General features: G+C 40.3%; 1 protein-coding gene across 5 annotated transcripts in view; it reads left to right on the forward strand.

The window, feature by feature from the left end:
- The window catches only part of DSE (dermatan sulfate epimerase), a 105,083-nt gene that overhangs the window by 21,433 nt on the left and 63,735 nt on the right, over positions 1–19,915 (forward strand). For 4 of the 5 annotated variants that reach the window (XM_045057929.1, XM_019831105.3, XM_003986481.6 and 1 more), the window contains exon 2: positions 7,371–7,839. In XM_045057929.1, coding sequence (XP_044913864.1) covers positions 7,371–7,839 — 469 coding nt within the window. Of the gene's footprint in view, positions 1–7,370; positions 7,840–19,915 lie in introns of those variants that run through there. The other variant, XM_019831106.3, reaches the window with a different exon arrangement.

Here is a 19,915-nt window from a genome sequence, read left to right on the forward strand (position 1 = left end):
AAAATATGTACATTCCGTTAGTTAAAAAATCCGTGGAAACAGTGGAGTAGTGTGTGTGAGACCACAGCAAGTTGTTTCTCAAATACTTGGATATAGGTTTCTCTGAGAGTTAAATCCCAAAATAGATCAGAGAAGGAAATGTGCGGCTATGTTACAATACGTTAGTGCTCTCAGGGCATCAGAGTTGTCTAAAACCCAATTAGAGGCCTAAAAATGAGGGAACTTGGTTTTCAGTGGAAGAACACACGAGAAAGAATTGCTGACTTCTACAGTGTCTATGCATTTTCCAAGGAAGAGTGTTCTGTTGTCTGGTCAGCAGTTCTGCTTTAGCCCTTCATGGATATGGGCACATCCAGTTCTACTGTGGGAGGTATTTGTCCTAATCACGTAACTAACTGACTGCTGGGCCCATCCATTGGCTTGGGCAAACTGGAGCCAGTACTCTTGAGCTGAGCTTGATGGGCTTGGTGGCAGGAGCTGTGGGACATGTGTATTTTGCTCTTCTTTCCTAAATGATTCAATTAAAAAATGTTTGTTCTTAATGATACCCCAAGGGCATCTGTGATATATGCTGACAACACAGCCTCCTTTCAAGCAAATTATGCTCTTGACTGGTTGAGTTACCCCAATCCCAGGGCCTCTCCCCCAGCAATTATCTAATAATTTTACTCCTTGTGTACATTTCTGATGAAGTCAGAAAATATCTCCCAATCTGACTGGTGGTTGTATTTCTTATGAATGAATGCACTGATATCCTGGGAGAGAAGGGTTTTAGTTTTATTATCATCAGATAGCACATCCCAGGATGATCAGCTGGAATACTGATGACATTGCCTGAGCCAACAGCAGACCCTTGAGGTTAGGGTCTTATCAACTCAGGCAGTGGCAACAGATGTCTCCCAAGTACTCACGCATCCCTTCAGTCATATAAATTTGTTACTAGGAAACACTCCCCAGCCAGAGATTTTCTTTTCTAGTCCCTGTTATATTCTGGCCCTTTTGAAAGAATACAGTAAGAAGCAGTCACCTTTTATACACCCAAGAATTACAGACCTTGGGAGGCAGTCAAACTCAGATAATCATTTATTTAATCATTATTCTTTTCTTTGAGGGCCAAACCCCTGCCCAGTACTTGAAAATCTCAAGGGTTATATTCATTCTTTTCCAGTGAGTATTGAGCGAGCTAATGAAATATGTGTTAGAGTCAGGAGCATTGTGTTTGAGTTTCAGCTAAGTTTCTTTTTTTTTTTTTTAATGTTTATTTATTTTTGAGACAGAGAGAGACAGAGCATGAATGGGGGAGGGGCAGAGAGAGAGGGAGACACAGACTCGGAAGCAGGCTCCAGGCTCTGAGCCATCAGCCCAGAGCCTGACGCAGGGCTCGAACTCACGAACTCACGAACTCAGATCGTGACCTGAGCTGAAGTCGGACGCTCAACCGACTGAGCCACCCAGGCGCCCCAAGGTTCAGTTAAGTTTCTAACAAGCGCTCGACCTTGCTCAGTCAGTTAATATCTGTGATTCTCCTTTTTTTGCTCCTTTTTCTTTCAAAAAAACTTTTATGGATGGATTAATATAACCTTGCATGCCCCAAACTTCTTCCCTTTTATTAAAAATATTTATAGAGCTCTGGGGTGCCTGGTGGCTCAGTCGGTTAAGCGTCTGACTTCGGCTCAGGTCATGATCTCAGTTCCCGGGTTCGAGACCTGTGTCAGGCTCTGTGCTGACAGCTCAGAGCCTGGAGTCTGTTTCAGATTATGTCTCCTTGTCTCTCTCCCCACCCTCAAAAATAAATAAACATTAGAAAAATTATTTATAGAGCCCTTCCTTCATGTCAGGTTCTATGTGAAGTGCATCACATAATATTTAATCACTCTGTGAAGTTGGGATCATTGATGGATGAGAGAATGGAGACTTTGAGAGCAGGAGTCAGTTGATCAAAACTAGCAGACAGCAGAGCAGGGGTTTATATTCATGTCTGCCCAGCTCCATGCCCGGTGTTAATCATAATGTAAGAGTGTTTTTAATCCATCTTAATTTGGGACATGTTTTACTTTCTACAGGGTCATCTCAGTCTTCAATCCTTATACTTTCTACATTTTCTGAAGCCAAGGAAATTGAAAGACCTTTTGTATCATCATGTGTTTCATTTATAAACTGTCCCAGACCTTTTGGAAACCTTCATTTTTGAAACTCCATGTTACTAGTCTAGTTTCTAGTTCTTTTTCTTCTCAGCATATTCTTTCTGTGATTTCTTTGTGTAAGGATGGCAAAAATGGAACTTTTAATGTCACTGAATATTGTTAAAAATTTCATTAAAGAAAAGAATGTTGGCTTAGCATTTAAGAGATTGGGTTCTAGTTTTGCCTGTAAGATACTGTTAGAGTATCAGTAGACACTAACTCTAAATACTGTTTGTAATATTAAGTTATTATAAATTAAAGATCAAATGTGTGAAAAGCATTTTACACAAAATTTCTCTGTGTGTCAGTAACCATAACAGCTGCAGTGGATTGTTGGAACCAGGATTAAAGCAAAATAATTTTAGGCTTATTGTTGCTTTGTGAGGACCTACTTAAAACAATTAGAATTCAGGCATCTTCTTAGACACCTGTTGTGTTATTTGGCTTGGCCTAAGCATAATGTCAAAATTTGGACTGCTACTGATATAAGCAGGGTGGAGATGATTAAATTGCTGTCTCAATTATCTGGTAGTGACAGGTTAATTCTTAAATGACTACAGTATATTACAGTCATTGATTAGGTCAAAATTTAGGAATGTTTTCCTTTCCGAGCTGTGTTGAGTGAGACAAAAGAATGGGAAGAAAAGCTGGATAAGGAAACTTAGTGTGTTATAGGAGAAGAGAAAGACTTTTAGGGGAAATGAGGCTCAGTAGAGTCATTTAGAACTATCCTGAGAATTGAACTATGGGTAAACTGAAATATTAGCGGCACCTGCTGAGGGTTGCTCGTGATTTTGCCGTATTGAAAATGCTATGCTCTGAGCTGGGCCAAATGCAGCCTGAAGATTGAAGGGAGTTGACAGTGCTCTGCTGTGTCTGCAACACACTGAACTGGGGGGAGAATGGCTTGAGAGATCATCCACAGACCTCTGAAAGTATAGACTTGTGTCTGTGTGTCTGTGTGTGAATGAGTGTGTGTGTGTGTGTGTGTGCGCGCGCGCGTGCATGTGCGTGTGTGTGTGTGTGTGTGTGTGTGTGGTGTGTGTGCTCTGAGCTGTCAGCCCACAGCCCAACACGGGGCTCGAATTCAGGAACTGTGAGATCATGACCTGAGCCAAAGTCGGACGCATAACATACTGAGCCCCCTAGATGCCTCCGAGTTGGCCGTTCTGGTAAACTCAGTGGCCATTGTTTTACTCAGCATTTCAACATCTTCCAGTAGTCATTCAGCTATCACCTTCAACAATTTTTGCCTTATCTATTTACTTTTTTTTAATATAAACTTTTAAACTTAAATTTGTTGTAAATAGGAATTTTATATCTGCTGTTAAAAATTCAGGTTAGATGTACTAGTTATAGTTTTTCCTAACATACATTGAAATAAGTTGGCATAAAACCTGTCCATCTGTGGTCTACCTAAAATTATCTTGAGAAATGTTCCTTTCATGTTATTCCAACTCTTCACAGAGTGGTACACAGAATGCTGAAGGTAGAAGTTTAAATATGTATATATTAAAATAATTTTTTTAATATGTATTTATTTTTTAGAGAGAGAGACAGAGACAGAGAACACAAGTCGGGGAGGGGCAGAGAGAGTGAGGAGACACAGAATCTGAAGCAGGCTCCAGGCCCCAAGCTGTCAATGCAGAGCCTGATGAGGGGCTCGAACCCACGAATTGTGAGATCATGATGTGAGCTAAGGTCAGAGCTTAACCACCTGAGCCACCCAAGTGCCCCCCAGAAGGTAGAAGTTTAAAGAGGAAACCCAAAGACTAGAAATAGGGGCTTTTCAATGGAATTTTCTAGACAGACTTAAGATGGTAGACGTATCCTTTTAGGTTATCAGCCTCAGTAGTTTGGGTTAGGCTTTAATTAGGTTTAATTTCTTTTTTATCTTTCTTTCAAAATTATTTTTAGGCTGCAGGAGTTTCTAGGCCTTGTAAATAGTTTGTTTCCTCTATAAGTTTCCTAGCAGAATTTTTTTCTGAAAAATTCTAAACTTGCTTTGGCTTCAAATAAGGGGGAATAAGGTTTCTCCTTTCTCATTTTTAGTGATGATATCTACTCTGCCAGTCCTAAGCCCAAGGGTTAATTCAGTTCAGCCAGCGTCAGGAGCTGCCTTTTCCTCGTCAAGCACAGTGTTAAGCCCTGTGATACAAAGAGGAAGCTATGGTCCCACCTTCTGTGAGGCACAGCATATAAACCGCCAGAATAGTTCCATGTGATACAAGGATGTGCCAAATACAGAAGAAATGAACTCTTGGATAGGTCAACAAAGGCCTTAATCACCGGGAGAGCTGCGAAGGCTGGGTGGTTGAGTGCAATGTAATAAGAAGGCAACATAGTCTGTGACATGATGAGCGCTGTGGTCCTTTCTTTTCAGGCAGTCTTTGTGATTGTTCTGTGGAATTTCTGTGGGTTCTGCATTGGTCCACATGGTATTCCAACAAGAATTAATGTCTTAAATGTGTGGTAGGTAGCTCACGGCCTTTCTGCCCTCATACCCGCATGTGAATTTGAAGCAATAACTAGGGAACTTTCAATAACAGTTGGCATGTTGAGATGGCATCATTCCCAAAACAACATCTTAATGAGGTCCTGTGCTTCAGGAGCAACTCTTCTTGCTTAAATACACTTAGCCATGACCTACGTAACTGGACGCAATGTGGCAGAAGTGCCTGGGATCACAGCGTGAGTCCTACATTGTAAGGGATCCTCTGGAGCGCCCCACTACCTCAGTAACTCTGGACCTGAGTAGGAGGATAGTATGGATAACAGGAGGAGGAAGAGAATAAAACCAGTCTGCCTGTAGCTACGTTTAGGGAATGTTGGTATAGGATCTAAGACAAATTCTAGTCTCCCAGTGGGTTCTTAGCCATCCCTGCAAAATCCAGCACCTCACAAACACCTAGAACGTGAGCTACACATTCAAAAATGAGTAGTTGAGAGAAGATCTTCAATTAAGCATCAAAGGAAAAACTCCTAATCCATCCTCACACTGGGTGCCTAAAACCTCCAGAGTGTTAATTGCATTGGTAACTGCATCCAGTCTTAGACTTTGGGGGGATTTAACATATGCAAGCTCTTTTTTTAATTGTTTGCACGGATATTCAATGAAAAAGAGCAAAAAATAAGCCTCGGAGTGGAGGTGGGGGCAGTGGGGACTAAGCATGACTTCAGACCCAGCCATGTCTCTGTGTTGCCAGAGACCACACCCCTCCTCAGACATAACCACGGAGGACTATTTCTTTTGGCCAGGCCTCTGACCTTGAAGGGTCTAGCCAGCCGCCGTGAAGCTTTGGGTGCTAGACATAATATGAGTAGATTCCAAGAGTTATTTCTATTTCATATATTTTATTTAGCATGGCTCTACTAATTTTTTTTTAATTCATCACAAGTTCTACTCTTGAAATACATCTAAAATGCTTTGCAAAATTGCTGCCATTGAATTTCATACATATAGTCTAAAACACATTCAGAAATAAAGAATATTAGAATTAATGGCAGCGTCCATAAGTGATGCCATATTGCTTTTTTCTTGGAGATACAGCAAGCTGAGAATGTGGATTGATCTCCAATGTGTGTTAAATCTTTAGTTTTCTTTCTTGTGAATTTGATGAGGCAGTTTTTCCTTGGAAAAATAGTTTATGTTCAGCTGGGGAGGTTGATTTTTCTCCATCAGTTTCTCTCTTTAATAATTGAAAACTACTGTTCATTATTTACATAAAACTGTCTTTTTCTGGTCTGCTTTCTATAACCTTTCCCCTCTGAAGAATTTTAAGAATTCCCTGACTTTCCTCTGGGGGATTTTATGCCTGCTTTATCCCAGATGTAGGACATAGACTAGGCTGAGGTTTTCTTTTTTCTTTTCTCTCTTTTTTTTAAATGTTCTTGTATTTGAAAGATGTTCTTTTAACCTGTGCCACTGAAAAAAAGGGTTTTTAAGAAAGTTAAGTGGTTAAGAAAATATGAGCTTGGTTTCAATGTCTGACTTACTGGATGACATACCAAAATCCCATGTGCAAAATGAAAAAGTGGGCAGCAGTGTCAAATAATAAGGGGAAAATGCACACATGTTCTTTCAGCCTTTTGATTCTGGGGTTTTATTTTCTGAGTGAAGGCCTGTCAGTTTCTAGTCCCAGCAGCTCCTTGTCTGGTCTTTCACTGCATACTTGGCTGATGTCAGCCCAGGGATTGCAAGGGCTTGGCTGACGGTTTACCCTGCTTTGTCTTCTCCGTCCCCACCTTCTGCTGACACAAAGAGAATATAGCCTTACTCGTAATATTTTGTCTGCTCACATTCTTACAGATGTATTGATCCTAATCCCTGCTTTAGAATGCAGATTGTTAGGAAGCTGGGAGAGGCCAGAGTAAAGGAGCCTATATGAAGAAAGACAGGATTAGGATGCCTGGGTGGCTCAGTGGGTTAAGCATCCGGCTCTTGATCCGAGCTCAAGTCTTGATCTCAGGGTCGTGAATTCAAGCCCTGCATTGGGCTCCACACTGGGGGTGAGGCCTACTTAAAAAAAAAAAGAAGGAAAGACAGGATTTTTCTTCTTTCCTAATGTCCATTCAGATTCCCAGACAACATTTCACCACCAGCTTTTGGTTACTGTGGTTTTCATATTAATGTCTAAAAAATACCATAAAATCTAAACTTTTTTTGTATGACAAAGTGTGAGAAAAATACCAAGGAGAGTTTTTCTTCCCTGCTTGAGCAAATATATTACATGGTTTCCCCAAGTCCAAAGTTCTGTTTCCCTCAGTGAATATATATCTGATGTATCATGTTTAATTGATTAATTAATAAAATTAGATTATTTTTATTTAAGTATGGTTGAGAGACAGTGTTACATTAGTTTCAGGTGAACAACTTAGTGACTTGGCAGTTTTGGACATTATGCTGTGCTCACCACAAACGTAGCTACCATCTGTCACCATACAACGCTATCATAATATCATTGACCGTATTACCTATTATGTTGTACCTTTTATTCCCATGACTAAATTATTAGGTTTTAGTAAGTCTCTTCCTAGCTCAGATTTTTGTTGCATTTTTTAAAAAAATCTAAATCCATAAGCTTTATTTTTTAGATATTTAGACCTCATAATACAAGCAAGGTTGTGTTTCCTATTGGTCATGTTCCCCTGGTTGACATACCCTTTTCTTCCTTTTTCCTCATGTAGGATCTTTCGAAGATGGTTTGGCTGCCTTGGAGACTTGGAGATCTGATGCCACGATGAGGACTCACACACGGGGGGCTCCCAGTGTGTTTTTCATATATTTGTTTTGCTTTGTGTCAGCCTACGTCACCGACGAGAACCCAGAAGTCATGATTCCCTTCACCAATGCCCACTACGACAGTCACCCGATGCTGTTCTTCTCCAGGGACGAGGTGGCGGAGCTCCAGCTCAGGGCTGCGGGCTCCCATGAGCACATTGCCGCCCGGCTTACCGAGGCCGTGCACACCATGCTGTCCAGCCCCTTGGAGTACCTCCCTCCCTGGGACCCCAAGGACTACAGCGCCCGCTGGAATGAAATTTACGGCAACAACTTGGGCGCCTTGGCAATGTTCTGTGTGCTGTATCCTGAAAACATTGAAGCTCGAGACATGGCCAAAGACTACATGGAGAGGATGGCAGCTCAGCCTAGTTGGTAGATTTTTGTCTTTTTCTTCTTACTGTATTAACTCTGTAATTTAAAGAAATGAATTCATACTCAGTTGAGATTTCAGAGGCCAGATTTTCACATAGGTGTGTGTGAGTGGAGGGGAGGAGTTGCTTGTTATTTGTGGTGTCAGCGGCTTATGAATGGTCCACAGTTTCAAAAGACCCAGTAACATCCATGTTTAAAGTTAGCACGAAAATATTTAGCTATAGCCTAGCCAAAGAAAACATAATTTGTTGAATTGAGTAAATACTATCATCTCGATTGTTGAGAATTCTTTCCCCCCTGTTTAACAAGCATGTATTATGGTCATCTGGCTTTAGATTTTGCTTGAGCCCCAAGTGATTAAGACTTTTGCCAACAAGAGATTTTAGCCAGTTAAGATCTCTTTACATTTTATGACAATTAGGAGCTAAAATGAATGTGATAGGATTAACTGGCAATTTATAAACAAGATCTTATCCAATAACTACCAAACTATACTTATCCAAGAACTACCAACATTAGGAAAACCAGTGTTGTGTAATTATGTGAGGAATTCTAATTACATAATAATTTACTTCAGATTTCCAAGATTTGAAAACAAACTTACTACTTCCTTGTTGACTAGTTTAAATTTATTTTATTTGTTTATAGTGAATGTGTCTACCTGCTGTCAGAAAGATAGGCAATGAGTTGATTAGGGATCCTGTGGGTATTCTTACTTGAACTGTGTTTTTTGTTTTTTTGTGTTTTTTTTTTGTTTTCTTTTTTGCTGTTACCACATTTTTATTTTATTTATTTTTAATATAATTTATTGTGAAGTTGGCTCACATACAGTGTATACAGTGTGCTCTTGGTTTTGGGGGTAGATTCCTGTGATTCATCACTTGCATACTTAAACTGTGTTTTAATGCATATTCATGGTATAATTGCACCAAAAAAATACAAATTATATGAAATATCCTTTTAAAATTACAGAGGCTGCTACTTTTTTATAGGGCTATAGACAGCTCATTTTTAAATGCTTAGAAAAAAATCAGTGAATACATATAATGCTGTGATGAGTTATATCCCACACATCACAGGGGTAAAAAATGGTCATTTGCAAGCTTCCTGAATTCAGTCAATATGCTAATGAAATTTAATTCTTCCTAAATTTCTGCCAGTATCATCAAGAATGCTGTTTGCTTATAGAGTTTGAAGGGTTTTCTGGAATTTCTTAATGAAGAACATTATGGAAGACCTGGTGTTAAATCCATATCAGAGCTGACTTTTTAAGATTCGTTGTTAGGTGTGTATAATCATTTTGAAGCTTATAATATTTTAGGTTGGAAACAACCTTTTTATTTGGTTTGTTTCAAAATTGAGCCATGTATGCAGCTGTTTCTGATTTTGATTTTAATTAACTGATTTTACTCTATTCCTGACACCAAGAAAGAAAACAAAATATGTGTGAAATTTATTTGATATTTGAACTACAAGATTATATTATCAAATGTTATAATTACTCATTTGACATTGTGCCATTGGTTAAAAATGGCACCCATTAAATACTTTATTTAGGAAAAAAAACCTGTTGCCTATAAAGCTGTTTTTCTTTTCTTTTTTAAAAAAAGTTTATTTATTTTGAGAGAGAGAGAAAGCACACAAGATGGGGAAGGGTAGAAAAAGAGGGAGAGAGAGAAAATCCCAAGCTGGCTCTGCACTGTTAGCACAGAGCCTGATGTGGGGCTTGAACCCACAAACCATGAGATCGTGACCTGAGCTGAAGTCAAGAGCTGACACTTAACTGACTGAACCACCCAGGTGCCCTTTCTTGTTTGTTTGTTTAATGTTTATTTAAATTTGAGAGGGAGAGAGTATGCACAAGCAGTGGAGGAGCAGAGAGAGAGGAAGAGAGAGAATCCCAAGCAGGCTCCGCACTGTCAGCTCACACACTGACAAGGGCTTGATCCGCAAACCACGAGATCATGACCTGATTGGATGCTTAACTGACTGAGCCACCCAGCGCCCCTGTGTTTGAAATTTATTTGGAGATTTTACTCATTGTTCAAATGACTTTCTAAACTAGAACATCTGTTTAATTCACAAAGTTTTCCTTTTGGCCTTGTTCCATTAAAATGCTCAGTGATGCTCCCCTGGGCCCTTTTCTTATGCCTATAAGAATCTGAAGGTAACGCCAACAAAGAAGGCTTAGGGGAACATAATGGTGGTGTGTCTTTTATCTGGTATTAAGAAGAAGTACATCTGAGGTGTACATGCACATAAGTTCTTAATGTGGTTTATTTTTCAGTTGAGTATTTTGTAGGTAAAGAGCTAAAAGGTAACATCTCTATATTCACTTATTTAAGGCTTTGGGGCCATCGCAAAAGAAAACTTACAGGAAAATACTAATTATACTGATATATAATATTATGTATAATATATAATTATATATTTGATATAATATATAATACTAATATAATTATACTGATATAACTGTTACGTGTCCATTTTATATAATGCATACCATAAAGTACAAAGGGAGTCTGAAAGATTGATCCCAAGGGTGGTAGTGATTGAAAAACAAGAGCGTGCAAAACTTCTTTCTTCTTGGGGCGCCTGGGTGGCGCAGTCGGTTAAGCGTCCGACTTCAGCCAGGTCATGATCTCGTGGTCTGTGAGTTCGAGCCCCACGTTGGGCTCTGGGTTGATGGCTCAGAGCCTGGAGCCTGTTTCCGATTCTGTGTCTCCCTCTCTCTCTGCCCCTCCCCCGTTCATGCTCTGTCTCTCTCTGTCCCAAAAATAAATAAACGTTGAAAAAAAAATTTTTTTTTAAAAAAAAACTTCTTTCTTCTTTTAGCATCATACTTGCGTGTGTCTCCCAGTACCCCAATGCGTGGGCTCCACAGAAAGATGAGTCCTGTCTGTGTGCTGTATGTGCCTTTGCAGAGATGCCACATTCTCTCTCACACTCTCCTTGGTTCTTCTGACTTCTTCATAGTAGTAAAAGTAGCAGAGTAATTTAAGCTTGTTCTTAACTTAGTTCTAAAAATCAAATTTAGGGGCCCCTGGGTGGCTCAGTCAGTTAAGTGTCTGACTTCAGCTCAGGTCATGATCTCATAGTTTGTGGGTTTGAGCCCCGCATCAGACTCTGTGCTACAGCTCAGAGCCTGGAGCCTGCTTTGGATTCTGTGTCTCCCTCTCTCCCTGTCCCTGTCCTGTTCGTGCTCTGTCTCTGTCTCTCAAAAATAAATAAATGTTTAAAAAATTTTTTAAATAAAATAAATTTGAAAAGATGTCATTTTTAACCTCTATATAAAGTGGCAAATCATTTTCAGCTGTAGATCTCATCTTCCAAATGAGAGCTAGAATTTGGGCTGCAGTTGGCTCTGTATTAGATGAAAGCTTGATGAGACCTTGGGATGCCTGGTGGCTCAGTCGGTTAAGCATCCAACTCTTGATTTTGCTCAGGTCATGATCTCATGATTGTGGGATCGAGCCTTGCATCCGACTCTGCACTGAGCGTGGATCCTATTTGAGATTCTCTCCTTCTTTCACTGCCCCTCCCTACCTCAAAAAAAAAAAAAAAAAACTTAATATGAAATCATTTGGAGAAAGCTTAATGACCTGATACCCTAAATCTAGAACTGGTAACAATAGAAATGCATTGATTCATTTAAAGTAAATTCATTTTTTATATAATTCAGTTTTTATATAGTGTCACCTAGTCACTAGAGCAAGTTCTGTGTATGTCAATTGGCCTGTGGGGGTATTCTCATTTATAAATGGTTGCTTTCTGCCTTCAGACCTTACATAGTTAAAAAGAACACAGCCAGGGGGTGCCTGGGTGGCTCAGCTGGTTACTCATCTGACTCTGGATCTCAGCTGAGGTCATGACCTCACGGTTTGTGAGTCTGAGCCCCACATTTGAGCCCCGTACTGGACCCTGCACTGACAGCATGGGATCTGCTTGGGATTCTCTCTCTGCCCACTTGTGTTCTCTGTCTCTGTCTCCCAAAAATAAATGAATAAATAAACATTAAAAAAAAAAAAGAACACAGCTAGATTTCAAATAAATATTCTCCTTCAGTTCCCCCCCAACCCCACCTCCCAGAAGCTTAAAATTTAAGGTAGGAAAAAAATAAAAGCAGTTCTTAGTAGGGATTTAAAGAAATATCCAGAAAGTCAATTTTTGGAGTTTTGGGAGTCAGCATATATTACTCTACTTTCTTAAAATTTTCATGTGTATATTTTCATTTACTTATTTCTATTATACCTTTCCTCCCACAAGACTGAGGAAACAAAATACAAAATATAAGATTGAAATTAGAAGTAGCTGAGAAAGAAAGGGAAAGAAAAAGGTTGGGGATATCAGCTGAATTAAGAATGAGACCGTTGTAAAATGTTGTCCCTCACAGACCATGGGTGGGCCAAAGTGGGCCCGGCGTTTTTTGACAGCAAAGAGAGTAGGCTTCGTTAGTTCTGAAGTGTAGGGTGTCCATGATATCAAAAACGGATCAGTTATTTTACAGAACTACTACCTTTGAGCCAAGCGCCAGACAGAAATGTCTCCTGGGGTTTGGGGGAAGAATCTTCCCAATGATCTCATGAACACCCTTACAGTGCACGTGTGATGAGTTGCTTGCATGGTGCTGTTTTTTACGCCAGACCAGACTAATGTTAAAGGCAGGGTTGTGTCTTTGGCTCACGCATGTATCCTCCAGCTCGTAGCATGGCATGAAGTAGATTTCTGTCCAGTGAATGAATATACCATAGCATCCCTGGATAAAGCATCTCCAAAGTGAAGTTCATTGAAATACAGGGATGTATGGTTCAGCCTCAGACCACTTTTTTTTCCCCTAGTCTAGCTTAATCCTTCAGTAGAATTTTGTATATGTATCGGGCAGGCTCCCTGTACATTGTGTACCTCACTCAAGCTAGCGATCAGTAGATACCATTACACTCCTTAGGAAGTTCTTGCAGGGATCTATAGCTAAAAACAAACAAAGGAAGTAGAAAAAAACTCACTCGTGATTATTGGAAAACACTACAGATCCTTAACCGCTTAAGAAACGTGCAGTTAAGTTGATCCTATTTTACTTAATAACGTGAAGAGAGGAATGCATTTAAAAGAGATTTAAGATAAGATTGTAACAAAAAGGATTTGTTGTTCAGCTCTAGTTGATAGCATATAGCGATCCTGTGTGCATTTCCAGGCAACAGGCTTTTTTGTCTAAGCATTGTACACCCTGGGGAACGGGCCTTGCATAGTGGTCTTTGGAGGCAAAACAGTGCTGGCAAGAAACTGAGGTTTCCACAGGTTTAAAAACCTGCCATTTTATTTGCCATGCATCCTTTGGCAGGTGTTTTACCCTGTAGAAACCTCAGTTTCTTCATCTATAAAATGTGGATGAGCCTTCCTGTGCAAGATAGTTCTCGGGATTAAATGAGATAATGCATGTAAAGCTTTTAGCGTTATGTACCTGGCCTGTAGCTTTACTAAAAAGTCTATTATCTTTAGATATGAACATGCAGTTTGATTCTCAAGTTTCTTGATACACACTACTCCGTTTTACCTGCTCTGTCACTCCGGAGTTGTGTTTTTGAGAAGGATTCATTGTGAATCATGCTTTCTTCCTTTCTTTATAGTATTTTTGCTTACTTATCGTCAGAAAATAAATCACAGAGGAAAGAAATTACTTCATTCTTGCATTGGAGCCAGTCAGCTACAGGAAATCAGAACTGGTGAGGGAAACAAAGAAAGTTGAACTTTGGGACAGAGAAGTAATTGTACTTTGATTTGCCACAGACTGAGTACTAAATCCTTGCCTATGAATCGCAACTTCTGGACAGTGATATCCGAGAGTGTATTTGCAAAATAAAATAAAATAAAATAAAATAATAAAATGAAGGAGAGGAAAAAAGAAAAAAGAAAGGAAAGCCTCTGGCATATGGAAATGAACCAATCAGTCTTATTCCTGTACATTCCAAAATGAAGTGTGTGCCTGTCTTTCTCAGTGTGGCCTGCTGGCTCCGAGTGCAGTTCCCTACAGCTGTTTTGCAGACTTTTTACTTTTCTAAGTTGTTCGGTAAGGCTGGGAATCAAAGGAAGGGGGAGGGTGTAGCTGGGTCCCAACACGCGGAGCCACGGCACAGCGAGTAAAAAGATCAGGTTTTCCTCTCCTGACTTTACAGTGGTGAAGACTGGGAGGCTTAGCCCAGAATGCACCTGGAAACCATTGGATTCCTGGGAAACAAATGTTGGGCTCTCAGAAAACCCAGCCCCCAGTTCTTCTGCCTTTTTGTCATTCCTGTTTCTCCTTCCTTTTACCCTTTCCCTTATCGATTTGCCGCTCTTTTTCTCTGTTCTTCTCATTCTGTGATCTAAAAGAAGTGATCCCTTTTTACCCTACTTCAGATCCTTGGAAATAGAAGGCTAAAACTGATGACTATGAGGCTTTTGATGATAGTCAGATGTTTTATAAAAGAGAGCCTACATTTATTTTATTTATTTATTTTTTTAAGTAAACTCTACCCCCAATGTGGGGCTTGAACTCATGACCCTGAGACCAAGCGCTGCATGCTTTCCTGACTGAGCCAGCCAGGCTCCCCGATGATCAAATTCTTAACAATGTATAGAAACACATGTTAGGAACCTGGCCACTGGGAATTCTCTTCTTGAAGGCTATTTAATAAGCGGGTTGTTGCCGGTATAATAATAAACGAAGACATTGGGTAAGGATTGAGGTCAGGTGACCCATAGTGGGAGGAAGCATGTGAAGAGTGGCTAATTGAGAGGTGACATCGGGTGTGCGGGTTAGCCGAGCATCTCCTTTGGGGTATGATTGTTCGATACACAACAAGCAAAGCGTTCTCCACCTATTATTTCAACTGCTGGTGGGGATAAAGTAGTTTTAACAATGCTTCTTTCTAACAACAACTTTAGACGTTCTACAGCAGCTATGATCATACACAAGTGAGCAGAAATCCCAAGTTAATTTTTCTGGTTTTCTTGTTGTTTGACTCTCAGAGTCCGTATTGGTGATGAGTGACTCTCTCTCCTACCCCTCCTGCCCTTTTAGTGTCATTTTGCCTTTTTAAGTGTAACATGGGCTTCTAGAGTTCCCAGAGGGAGCCATGCTTAAGGCCAGAGGAATTCTTGTTCATCTTTTGATAGAGCTCTAAGTCAGTGCTCCTCACCCCATATATACAAACAGGGGCAACACAAGTGGTCCATGTGGTCTTTACAATCTGGACGCTTAAATTTTTCTAATATGAGAAACTTGCCAAGCATGATGTTTGAATTTTGTGCATTTCTTGCCCCTTATCTGAAGGGAAAACATTAATTGACAAGTGCTGCTCATGTGTCTGTATTCTGTTCCAATGATGCTTCATAGTCATTTTTTTTAAAGGTTGGCTTTCTCTGTCAGGTAAAATAGCAATCAATTTAATACTACTTAAGATGTAGGGTCTTCAGGCACCTGGGTGGCTCAGTTGGTTGAGCATCCAACTTCTGCTCAGGTCACGATCTCACAGTTCATGAGTTCGAGCCCCATGTCAGGCTCTCTACTGTCAGCTTGTCCACACAGAGCCCGCTTTGGATCCTCTGTCTCCCTCTTTCTGCCCCTCCCCACCCCATGCTCTCTCAACAATAAATAAATCTTAAAAAAAAAGGGGGGGGTCTTGCCGACATTAGGTTCTTACTAACGCCGTACAGATATTTCTAACTCCTAGAGAGTAATAATGACATGAGTATGCCCGTGGAGTCTCTTATAAGTGAATAGTTCATTTTACCTTAGTGATCTTCAGAGTGGCTTTTTATTTCTTCCTCTCCTTCTGCCATATCCATTGAGGGAACATGTTTTAGCCATGCTTAACACAGTCTGCCTCATCCATCTTTCCTTTTCCTTTCCAGTGTCAATATGCTGCATTGGGACAGCAGGAGGAGACATTGTCAGGGGCCTCCAGATCACTGCTTATCCCACATAAGCCTGTGATTTAGAAGAAGCTTTGTGTGTGGGATGGCTTGGAGGGGAGGAATCAGGAGGAGGGAAAATAGGTAGAAGCTTATAATATTAGTCCAGGAAGGAAATGAAGACCACAGTTAAGACAGTGAGGGTGGAGAGGGGCACCTGGGTGGCTCAGTTGGTTAAGCATCTGGCTCTTGATTTCAGCTCAGGTCATGACGTCACAGCTCGCAAGATCGAGCCCTGCATTGGGCTCTGTGCTGACAGCACAGAGCCTGCTTGGGATTCTCTCTCCTCTCTTTCTCTCTCTCTCTCTCTCTCTCTCTCTCTCTCTCTTTCTCTCTCCCCACCCTCTCTCGCAAAATAAATAAACAAAATAAAAAAAAAAAAAAAAAGGACCGTGAGGGTGGAGAGAAGGAATGATTTTAAAAGACACTTAGGACAGAGAAGCTGCACAGGGATTGATTGGATACGAGATACTTTCTCACCATGTAGTTCTTTCATCAGAATTCTATAGATGTCCTTTTTTTGGGTAGGGGGAGTTAAAAATTGTCTTTATTTCCTCTTAATCTTAGGTCATGAGTTTGGGCATCACATTGGACACAGAGCCTACTTAAAAAATGAAAAATTATGGGGTGCCTGGGTGGCGCAGTCGGTTGAGCGTCCGACTTCAGCCAGGTCACGATCTCGCGGTCCGGGAGTTCGAGCCCCGCGTCAGGCTCTGGGCTGATGGCTCAGAGCCTGTAGCCTGTTTCCGATTCTGTGTCTCCCTCTCTCTCTGCCCCTCCCCTGTTCATGCTCTGTCTCTCTCTGTCCCCCAAAAAAATAAATAAACGTTGAAAAAAAAAATTAAAAAAAAAATGAAAACTTAAACAATGGTCTATTTCATATCTGCAAAAAATCATACTACAGGTCCAATTCATTTATAACAAATATACAAATAGATTAGGGTTTTTTTTTTTAACATTTATTTATTTTTGAGAGACAGAGCAAGCAGGGGAGGGGCAGAGAGAGAGGGAGACACAGAATCTGAAGCAGGCTCCAGGCTGTCAGCACAGAGCCTGATGTGGGGCCTGAACCCACAAACTGTGAGATCATGACCTGAGCTGAAGTCAGCTGCTTAACCAACTGAGCCACTCGGGTGCCCCAAGTTTTTTTTTAATTGAAGTACAGTTGACATACAATATTATATTAGTTTTAGCTGTATAACAAAATAACTCAACAATTATATGTTATAAAATGTTCACCACAAGGAGTATAGTTACCATCTGTCACCATATGAAGTTATTATAATATTATTGACTATATTCCCTGTGCTGTACTTTTCATCCCTGTGACTATTTTATTTCTAGAAGTTTGTACCTCTTAATCCCCTTTACCTATTTTGCCCATCCCCCCCACATTCTTCCCCTCTGGTACCTACCAGTTCTCTGTATTTATGAGTCTGTTTTTGTTTTGTGTATGTGTGTTTGTTTATTCATGTGTCTTTTTTTGTCTGATTTATTTCACTTAGCATAATAGCCTCTACACCCATCCATGTTGTCAAGAATGGCAAGGTTTCATTCTTTTTATGGCTGAGTAATAGTCCGTCTCTATACACACCACATCTTCTTTATCCATTTATCTATCAGTGGACACTTAGGTTGCTTCCCGATCTTGGTTATTGTAAATAATGCTGGAAGAAACATGGGGTACATACATCTTTTTGAATAAGTATTTTTGTTTTCTTTGGGCAAATACCCAGAAGTGGAATTACTTGATCATATGGCATTTTGATTTTTAATTTTTTGAGGAACCTCCATACCATAGTGGCTGTAGCAAACTACATTCTCACCAAAAGTGCATGAGGGTTCTCTTTCCTCCATATCTTCACCAACACTTAATATTTCTTGTCTTTTTGTCACTAGCCATTCTGACTGATATGAGGTAACATATAGGTATTCTTAAAAAGACAGATCCCTGGGCCCTACACAGACTCCGTGAATCACCGTCTCTTGGAGCCAGCCAAACCACCCCCAACCCCATGTGATTCTGAGACACACTAAAATTTAAAAAGGGAAGGAAAGGGACGTTTTAAAAAATGGTACTTGGCTTTTGTCTTGGGTGAAATGGTTGCACACCGATGCCCAGATGAGTTAGGGAATATGGGAGAGAGAAGATAGTTCACTTTTTCACATCTTTTGGCGTCACTGTTTCTTCTGTCTACTTTATCTGTCTCACTTTGTCTCTGTTGATATCAGCCAATGATGTGGACAGATGCATTTCAAAGCCCTCTGCCTCGGTTAACCAGCACAGAGGCTCAGAGATACCCTTGGTGGATATCTTGTGTATATTTATTACTGTACATACTTGGGCCTCCTGTAAGTTCAGTGTCTTACACTTTCACCTGTCCTGTGGCTTCTGCACTGCCGCTGCTGGTCTCTACCTCCACCATTTTACTCCTCCCTCGTTTATTCTGTTGTTCACTCTTGCCACTCTGTGATTGCATTTTGCTATCGTTGTTTGTGTCATTGTTGAATGTGGGTAAGCTTCTCAGGAAAAAATATCTTTAGGTGTCAAAAAAAAAAGGTCAACCTATTGTCATCATAAAACATGTCCCTGTCCAGAGCTTACAGATTTTTGGTCTTATTTTTCCTAGAATTTTGTGATTTTAGCGTTTTAAGCTTTTCACTGACAGGCATTGATGTGCATTTCCCCTGTGGTCCACTTGGATCATACGTGACCGGCATTTTCAACTCTGCCCTTAGTCTACTGGCAGTAAATTTACAAACCAGCTCTGAGTTGGTCTTTCTGCCTACAGAAAGATGTATCTGTTCCTTTCCTTCCTCCTTTCCCTCCAACCCTACCCAGACTTCAAAATCCAGTTTAATTTCTCCTTTCTCCATAACATTTTCTCTAGCCCATTATCCTTCTCAAATCCCACAGTTATGACTTTTCATGTGACTTGTGGGTTTGCAATGGTAAGTGGGTTGTTTACTACTTGGTTCTCTGATCAGGAATATATATCTTCAAGATGCAGCCTACTCACAGTGTTTTTCCAGAAACATGCGGGGCTGTAGCTTCTACCCATACCTTCTCCACTGATTCAGATATGCCAAGGGAGCCATGCAGACTTCTTATAGGATGTTTTGTCTGTCCAGTAATTCTTGCTTTATTTGTTTGCCTATCCCACTGGCACATAGGCTTAATGAGGGTAGCACCATCATCATGTTTTACTTTTGAGTCCTGAGAGCTATAATATGGTCACCAAGATGCTAATAAATTATACTGAATGAATGAATGAATGAATGAATGAATTTTTATTGAGAGTCTGAGCTTACCAAGAGCTGAAGTCCTGGATCTGTACACATCTTTGCATCTGTACACATCTTGTACACCGTGGATGCTCACATTTGTCTGCCTCACTTTAGCTCCTCAGGCCTGCATGTCATCAGCCTGTAATCACAGAGGTATTGTTCCTTGGCCCAGTTGAAGGCCAGTAGAAGGTATGTCAGGATTTGACATCTCAGTGGATAGTTTACCAGGAGAGTCAGATTACCTGCTCTTTGAAGTGCTCCCGAACCTGGTATTCTCTTCTCCCCAGGTCCTCAAATTTTGGCATCTGACATCTTAATATGTATGTAATATTCATGGGTGTTCCCTCTCAGGTAACCTCAGTAGGCATTTTGTTTTTGTTTCTGTTTTCCCATTAAAGCCACCCGCTTCAGTCTTCTAAATGTTTGGTAGTGATATTAGGCAGTGGGAGGTGATAATTTATTGGAATTAGAGCAAGGGCTGGGGAGCCTGACTGCCTGTGTTCTAATCCCATTTATGGATTCTGTGACCTGTAGCATGTTAGTTGGCTTCTCATGGTTCAGTTTCCTCACCTATGAATTGATGATAAATATAATACGTCATAGCAGAGCATTAAATGAGTTAATGAAAGATTACCTAGCATAAGGTTGTTACCTTTATTACTTTGCTTATATTTTGTTTTCTTATAAGTTGATGCCAACAAAGGTAATTTTCATTTATAATAAATATATGTACATATTCATTTTATGTATGTGTACTGTGTACTTATTCTGTTCTAGGCATCGTGCTAGGGATTGGGGATATGAAAATTTGAGGGCGTGTTCTACATCTTGCCTTGTT

Source organism: Felis catus, chromosome B2 (genome assembly GCF_018350175.1).
Source record: "Felis catus isolate Fca126 chromosome B2, F.catus_Fca126_mat1.0, whole genome shotgun sequence".
NCBI classification, from domain to species: Eukaryota; Metazoa; Chordata; class Mammalia; order Carnivora; family Felidae; genus Felis; species Felis catus.